Raw genomic sequence first — 8033 nt, forward strand, 5'->3', positions numbered from 1 at the left:
CAATCAGGTTACTGGATGGCACGATTTTACCTGGTTCTTTAAAATAAATTAAGAATAAAAGGAGAATGGGCAAACATAGACAAATAAATAATCGAAGCTTTGTATGGAAAGTACTGGCCCGCGGAATTTCAGCTAGAATATTTAGTTCAGTCTTTATCCTCTGAATTAGACATTGTTTTCTATTTTCTCATTCTATCGCTTATTAAATGAGTCTATCTGTTCAAGATGCTAAATTAATGTGTAATCGGTACATCAGGTGAATATACACCAACAGTGAGTGGGCACTGCTGAAAGGAAATACACGTCACACAAAGAGCTGAGTGACACTCTTTGCGCCTGTTATTCTTGGCTTGCGCAGGTAACCCTACTCTTCCCAACTCTTATTCTCAGGTATTCCACATGGGCTTCCAGTTTAGAAAACACTTCCCTTCGAGGCACTCTCAAAATAACTCCTAATCTTGCTATAGTCTTGGGGTCAAATCACCCAGTCTTTATTCCGTTGTGATCTAGGCAAAGCTGCCACTGAAGCGAAAGGGAGCTCTGTCTGGGTCAGATCTAAGAAAAGAGTGTAGGGTTTGGCCATTAGACGAGCACATTCTGCATTTCCAAAGTAAATATCTATATTCTATAAACTGAGAATATAAACAGGCCTGTAAGTTGAAGTCCGTCAGAGATAATAATTGATGCAGCTTCTATTACATATCCTTTCGTCTCCTGTAAACAATGAATGAAACCTTCATGGCCTTAGAAAGATACGTCTTACATTTTGGAAGCAGAATTTCCTTTTTAGGGAGAATTGTATACCCTTGGTATTAAAAAATAATATAATAAATCCTAAATTTGGGTACAATGCTTTATTCTACAGCTATGACAAATGGCTGGACACTAAATTTAGATTATTAGGCATTTTAAAAGCACGTTTCTCTCGTTATTAAGCCCGGGTTCAGAAATGCAATATGACGAAATGTTTATTTTTTCCCCTGCTACATTTTCATCCTCGGTCACAACGCAATGTAAACTCAGCTTTGACCTAAGAAACCCCTCAGAGCATTAAAATTTCAACAAGCGATGTCAGTGTTACATTAAACGACATCTCCTCCAGTTTTCTGCAGAGCACGGATTTGAATAAAACGTTCAATGTTAACAAACAATACACACGTTTGGCACTTTGTGCATTAAATGGTTCAAAGAGATTTGATAAGGCACAATGCACCATTTACACAGACCTGATTGAGTTAATATAATATCAGCAAATTTTACAGCGAAATGAATCTGTTTCTTTTCTTTGTGTTTAAAACCAGCACAGATTACAAATTTTAATGATCTGAAAATGTTTGGTATACAAAATCATGCTTATTTCACTATTAGCAAAAACACAAGAATTTTTTCAACACAAACACCCAGCTGTGTCTATTTTAAAAGCAGTTCAATGACAGCTTGCACTTATGAGCATGCAATCAGCTAATTTCGCTTTTTTTTCTTCTGTGTTAATCAACACTTTCCTTCCTGCATATCAGAGTACAAATAGTATAGTTACTCCACATCAGTAAATGTTTACGTAACCTGTCCTTTCTCAAGAATCCGGTTACACCGAATCATTACATGCTAGACAGAGTAAGAAAATGCACTGGGCCCAGCCACCCCAAAGGGATCCCATGCACCGTAATAATACATATTAAATGTGCATCATCATTATCATATGCACAGACCTTACCTTTCCTCTGACCCTGTCCTATCAGAGGATCCTGCCATAGTCCACACCACAAGTTTTCTGAAGAATTCCAATACACTGGATACAGTTCTGTGCATTGATATGATTATCATTTTAAAACGATTAAAAATACGAAAACATTTATTTTAAAAAAAGTTTGATCATTGACTTCTATTTTTTGTCAGTAGCGCCCTGTTACAAAATAGGATAAATAAATACAATTGTGGTAAGGTCATTCGAGGTTAATCCAATACACAGAGTTCATGCCATCCCCAATTGCAATCGTTTATTATTGGCCAATTGTAATTGTTGTTGTTGTTGTTCTTCTTCTTCTTCTTCTTCTCTCTCTCTCTGACACACACACGTATTCGTTGCTGAGTTCAAACCTGAGTTTCCATAGGATGAATAGCATTTATTACAATTGAACTTTTCACATATTTTTTACTGCATCGTTCTTTTTTTTTCTTTTACCCGCCATAATCCTACAGAAGTAGCACACAAGTGTAAGGTATTTATGCAGTGATAGAGTAAAATGTCTGTTGCCCTTTTGTATTGCTTTGTTTTTAATGTGATCCATATGTTTTCCCTCGGTGATATTTTGCCCTTCTGCTTCCTCAGTAAAAAAGCCTATGTGTTTCAAGCCTAGAGTAAGGAAGGATTTGATCTGGATGACTTAACACTGAATTCCTGTCCCCAGGAAATCTTAGGCGTACACTCACTTCTTTCCCATCGTATTTATTTAAAGAACATTAGTAGGAAAGAAGTGCTACAAGATAATTTCATTTAACTCAGCAGCACCCAACTCTTATGGTCCCAGCCTCTTCTGCCTCCTCCCCCACCCCCCAAGAATAAGAACAGCAGAACCACAACATTACGGATCGCAGAAACAAAGGCAACAAATTGCAACACATAGTGGGTGGATTATTTATATATCTATTTCATGTATACATATCTGTACATGGCCTACTTTTCTTTCCCGGTTGAAAACGAACGCGGTGAAAAGAAGAGAAACCAAACAACAAGAAGCGTCATACGCTGATGTTCAAAAGAAACACCTTGAAGGAAGGAGCATTTCCCAAGGAGAAAGAGTGGTGGGGATCATTTCCGATTGCAAGTGAAACTTTAAAGTGGCAATAAGGCGCAGAGAATGAAATTCAGAAGATAGGAGGTTACAGGCAAATCCTTACAACGTGCATTATTTTCAGTCTTATCGCTTCCCCCCCCCCACCACCACCACCTTGTTTTTATCTCCCCTCCCCCCATCCTTTTAACTCACACATTTCGGAGATTAACAAACAAGAGAGCAATGGCCCGAACGGCTGAGCTTGTCAAGTGCACCATAACTGGGTGGAAGTAGCCGCAGCTCGTTTCTCCCCCGAAGGGCCGATGTGCAGGACCCCGACTGCCCCTGGATCAAGATCACGTCCTATTATCCCCGCTTTCCCGGGAGAGGACCGAGACGCAAGGAGGGTTGTAAGTAAATCTTTCCTCCCCCCCCCCACCCCAAAAGATACAGCCCCCTGCGACATAAAACCAACAGAGCAGAACAAACACACCCGGGGGGGGGGGAAGAAACCCTCCCAAAACATGTTTCTAAAGCAAGCTCCAAAAATATTTGTCCCTTAAAACTGATGTTTTCAAAAAGTAAAAAGCTCATCAACACAAGGGGCCTACAAGAATACACTGCGCCGAGAGACAGTGCCTGGCTCCGCAAAGTAGTACCTCTCCTCTCCCAGCACCACCAGCACCATTGCCTTCTCCGGCCCCCTCCCCCAACCTCTCACTTCCTTCGCCTTAAAAAAAGAGGTGGGGGGGGTAGAAGCAAACTTTAATCGCTTAGAAAAAATACTGAAGTATAAAACTAAAATTATCCAATACACTGGGATGGGGAGATGTTGGTTTCAGAGGAGTGGAGTGTGGAGGAGAGGGAGGCATGAGAAAGGTAAGCCTCCGCGGCAATGCGTCCTTCCCCTGGTATCCCTGCGCGGCAGGGGGCTTTGGCGGTGCTTGGGAGCTGGATGGGGGGGGGGGGGGGGCGCAGGAGGAGGAGAGAGAAGGGGCGAGGGAAGAGGAGGAGAGGGGAGTTCTGATTGGCTGGCTGCGGGAGAGACGCTCCTGCACGCCGAGGTTTCTGATTGGGCGACCGGTGGAAAAGGTTAAACCAAAAATTTTTTTACAGCCCTAGCGTGTGTCTGTAGCTCTGAAATTAATTGTGGCTAAAGCTGTCTCTATAGCTGCCTCTGCTGCTCTCCGCCGCCGACCCGCCCGGCTGCCGCTGTCCCCCCCGGGCTCTGGTGGAAGCTGGGGGACCGGGCACCATGCAGGAGTGCCGAGCGGGGCTGTGATTGCGCTCGGGGGCTCCGAGCCGGGGGATCGGGGTTCGTTTTTCCTCTTCCCTCCCCGGCGGCTCCCGTCCTTGCTACATGCCTTGCCAGCGCCTGCGACTGCGGTCCACCTGCACTGCTGCCGCTCCAGCCCGGGGTGCCGCCACCTCGCCGCCCAGCGCGGCCGCCGCCGCCGCCGCCGCCGCCTCCACCCCGCGCGCTGCTGCCTGGGCCGCCGCCGCAACTTTCCCCCCACCCCCCCGGGCTAGTGTGTGATGTTGGACATGGGAGATAGGAAGGAAGTGAAAATGCTGCCGAAATCCTCCTTCAGCATAAACAGCCTGGTGCCCGAAGCCGTCCAGAGCGACAACAACCACAGCAGCCACCCCCACCACCACAACAGCCACCACCCCCACCACCACCACCATCACCATCACCACCACCACCACCCGCAGCAGCAGCAGCCCCAGCGAGCTGCCCCGGCCGAGGAGGAGGAAGAGGAGAAGAGCCAGCTCCTCCTGCAGCCCCCCGTGGTGGCGGCGGCCGCGGCGGCGGCGGCGGCGGCGGCCACCGCCTCTGGCACCTTGGAGGTGGCCAAGGAGATCCTGCCGGGCAAGGGGGAGCCGGGCTCGGCCGCGGCAGCCGCGGAGCTGGAGGAGAAGGAGAAAGCGGCGGCGGCGGCGGAGGAGAAGAAGGGGGCGGCGGAGGGGGGCAAGGAAGGGGAGAGCGGCAAGGAAGGGGAGAAGAAGAACGGCAAGTACGAGAAGCCCCCGTTCAGCTACAACGCGCTGATCATGATGGCCATCCGGCAGAGCCCCGAGAAGCGCCTCACCCTCAACGGCATCTACGAGTTCATCATGAAGAACTTCCCCTACTACCGGGAGAACAAGCAGGGCTGGCAGAACTCCATCCGCCACAACCTCTCCCTCAATAAGTGCTTCGTCAAGGTGCCCCGCCACTACGACGACCCGGGCAAAGGGAACTACTGGATGTTGGACCCTTCCAGCGACGACGTCTTCATCGGGGGAACCACGGGCAAGCTCCGCCGGAGATCCACCACCTCCCGGGCCAAGCTGGCTTTCAAGCGAGGCGCTCGGCTCACCTCCACCGGACTGACATTCATGGATAGGGCTGGATCTTTGTATTGGCCTATGTCCCCTTTCCTCTCCCTGCACCACCCCCGGGCCAGCAGCACTTTGAGTTACAATGGGACCACGTCCGCCTACCCCAGCCACCCCATGCCCTACAGTTCAGTGTTGACTCAAAACTCTTTGGGAAACAACCACTCCTTTTCCACGTCTAATGGGTTAAGCGTTGATAGACTAGTCAATGGAGAGATACCTTATGCCACTCATCACCTCACAGCAGCAGCTCTGGCCGCCTCAGTGCCATGTGGCTTGTCAGTCCCCTGCTCTGGCACCTATTCCCTAAACCCTTGCTCTGTAAACCTTCTAGCAGGACAGACAAGTTACTTTTTCCCCCATGTTCCTCACCCTTCAATGACTTCTCAAAGCAGCACTTCAATGACGGCCAGGGCAGCCTCCTCCTCCACGTCTCCACAGGCGCCCTCCACTCTCCCTTGTGAGTCCTTAAGACCTTCTTTGCCAAGTTTTACAACAGGACTTTCCGGGGGACTTTCTGATTATTTCACACATCAGAATCAGGGGTCTTCTTCAAACCCTTTAATACATTAACATCCATGGGACCAGACTGTAAGTGAACATTTTACACACATTTGCATTGTAAATGATACTTAAAAGAAAAACAAAAAAGTCCAGGTATTTTTTATTAAGTCCCCCATTTTCTGTACGTTTGTTCAGTCTTTAGGGTTGTTTATTATTCCAACAAGGTGAGGAATGTCAGCCAGGTGCAATGTGAGGAGATGACATTGTAGACTATGAAGTTTGGAAGTCAAAATTATAGTAGAATGTGTATCTAAATAGTGACTGCTTTGCAATTTTTATTCAAATATGACAAGTCTATCACTAAAAACCTCCAGATTTTCCATGTTTGCAGTATTATAAGTTATCATGGATATGTTGGTGGATGCAGATCCTGAAAAAATACTAAATTTATTAAAACAATGAAAAAATTAAAATGTAATTTGTATTTAAGCAGAAGTAATAGTAAAAGATGCCCAAGAACTACATTTTGGCCATTGATTATTTTGTCCTTTTCTTTAATGAGCTGATTTTTTTATTTTTGTTTACTTTTAGACCAAAGATTGGGTTTTAGAAAATGCACTCAATGTCCGAAGTAATTTAAACCAACAACAACATTGTTTCAGCTTGCAGCACTGCCCGTTCAAATGAATCAGAAGGGGACAAAATTAATGATTGCCTTCAGTTTGTGTTGTGTATATTTTGATGTATGTGGTCACTAACAGGTCACCTTTATTTTTTTTCTAAATGTAGTGAAATGTTAATACCTATTGTACTTATAGGTAAACCTTGCAAATATGTAACCTGTGTTGCGCAAATGCCGCATAAATTTGAGTGATTGTTAATGTCGTCTTAAAATTTCTTGATTGTGATACTGTGGTCATATGCCCGTGTTTGTCACTTACAAAAATGTTTACTATGAACACACAGAAATAAAAAAATAGGCTAAATTCATATATACTTGATAGTTTTTTTGTCTCTTTTATTAAATAGAATTAATATGCAAAAGGCATTAAAGCTATAGGGAATTCAAAGTGCTAGATAGGTAGGCCCCCATTTTTCACATGCTCCTTTTTTTCTTAATTGACGTTGTATTTTTTTTTTTAAATCTACATTATATTTTTAAAGGAGAAGGCGATTTAATCAAAAGCTAAGACCGCTAGATTTTTTTCTTTTTTTAATCAGAATTCCCCATTGACTTCAATGGGGAGTTCTGCTTAAAAACTGTTCATAGGCATGGCCCCAGTTACTATACTACGTATTAAATTAGAGGCGTCACAGACGTTACATCTTGAGCTTATGTAAATATATGTGTATAAAAGAGATAATTTAAATATACCCACTATATATATAACTTTGTGATCATTTCCAAAACTAATTCAAGGAATAATTCTTCTGAAAGGGTTAATTTTATTTTTAAGTCAATTGGGGACATATAAATGGCTTACATTTCTATATATTTTGTATAAGGTGTTTAATTTCCGTGTTTGGCTTATATATGGATAGATATAGCTAGATGTAATACATGTGTATACATATAAAACGACAATCCTTTCCTTAAAGGGGGGGGGGGCGGGGGAAGACGGTTCAGGAAGCATATACACTTTTAATGCTGCAAACACGTTTGCTTAAAATATGTGTAACAGTATTCATAGTTATCAGTCAGCATATATTGTTCCTTTGGCTGTTCCTCCTCCCTCCAGCCCCCCCCCCCCCCCCCGCCCCGCGGTTAAAGAGTCTAATAAAGATGTGCGGAAGTTGCCGTATATTACAGTGAAAGGTAGTGCTGAAGTGGTCACATGTTGTAACGGATTGCATGGCAATGTTTCATATTTTCAGAAATAATGATCAGTTTAAATGTGAAGCACTAAAATGAATCTTTTACACATTCTGCCCTCCAGCGATAAATATTCACTGGAAGCCCACTAGCATATAAAAACGTACGTACGTAAGTATCTTTCATTTGATGGAGAATTGAGCCTTTTGCTTTAAGGGGGGCAATGCTACTACTTTCTTATGCAGTACTTGAACCTAAAAAGAATCAGTTTCTTGATGAGTTTAAGAAATCCTATGAAAGCCGCAACTCTTGAAAATAATTAGAAAACTTGTGCAAAAAGGTTTACGAACTAATTGGATCCCGCAGTGAGTCCGTGGAAGACAAGTTGTTCATTTGTTACAATTGTATAGTCTGAAATGTGTTCTGCAGTAATGCAATAAGCCGGCTACTTCTCACAATAGGCCCAATGAAAAATAATCTCTATCCTGGAGATGTTATCGGCAAACACTTTAAAGAGTTGATCTTAAAAGACTGGAGGGTAGAGGGGGAAGGAGTAACAG

General features: G+C 44.2%; 1 protein-coding gene across 1 annotated transcript; it reads left to right on the forward strand.

Moving 5' to 3' along the window:
* Positions 1-4310: 4310 nt before the first annotated feature.
* On the forward strand, positions 4311-5729 carry FOXG1 (forkhead box G1). The gene has a single exon (XM_077820321.1). The coding sequence runs from the start codon at positions 4311-4313 to the stop codon at positions 5727-5729; it is 1419 nt and encodes a 472-aa protein (XP_077676447.1).
* The last annotated feature ends 2304 nt before the right edge of the window (positions 5730-8033 follow it).

Source organism: Eretmochelys imbricata, chromosome 6 (genome assembly GCF_965152235.1).
Source record: "Eretmochelys imbricata isolate rEreImb1 chromosome 6, rEreImb1.hap1, whole genome shotgun sequence".
In the NCBI taxonomy this organism is placed as follows: domain Eukaryota; kingdom Metazoa; phylum Chordata; order Testudines; family Cheloniidae; genus Eretmochelys; species Eretmochelys imbricata.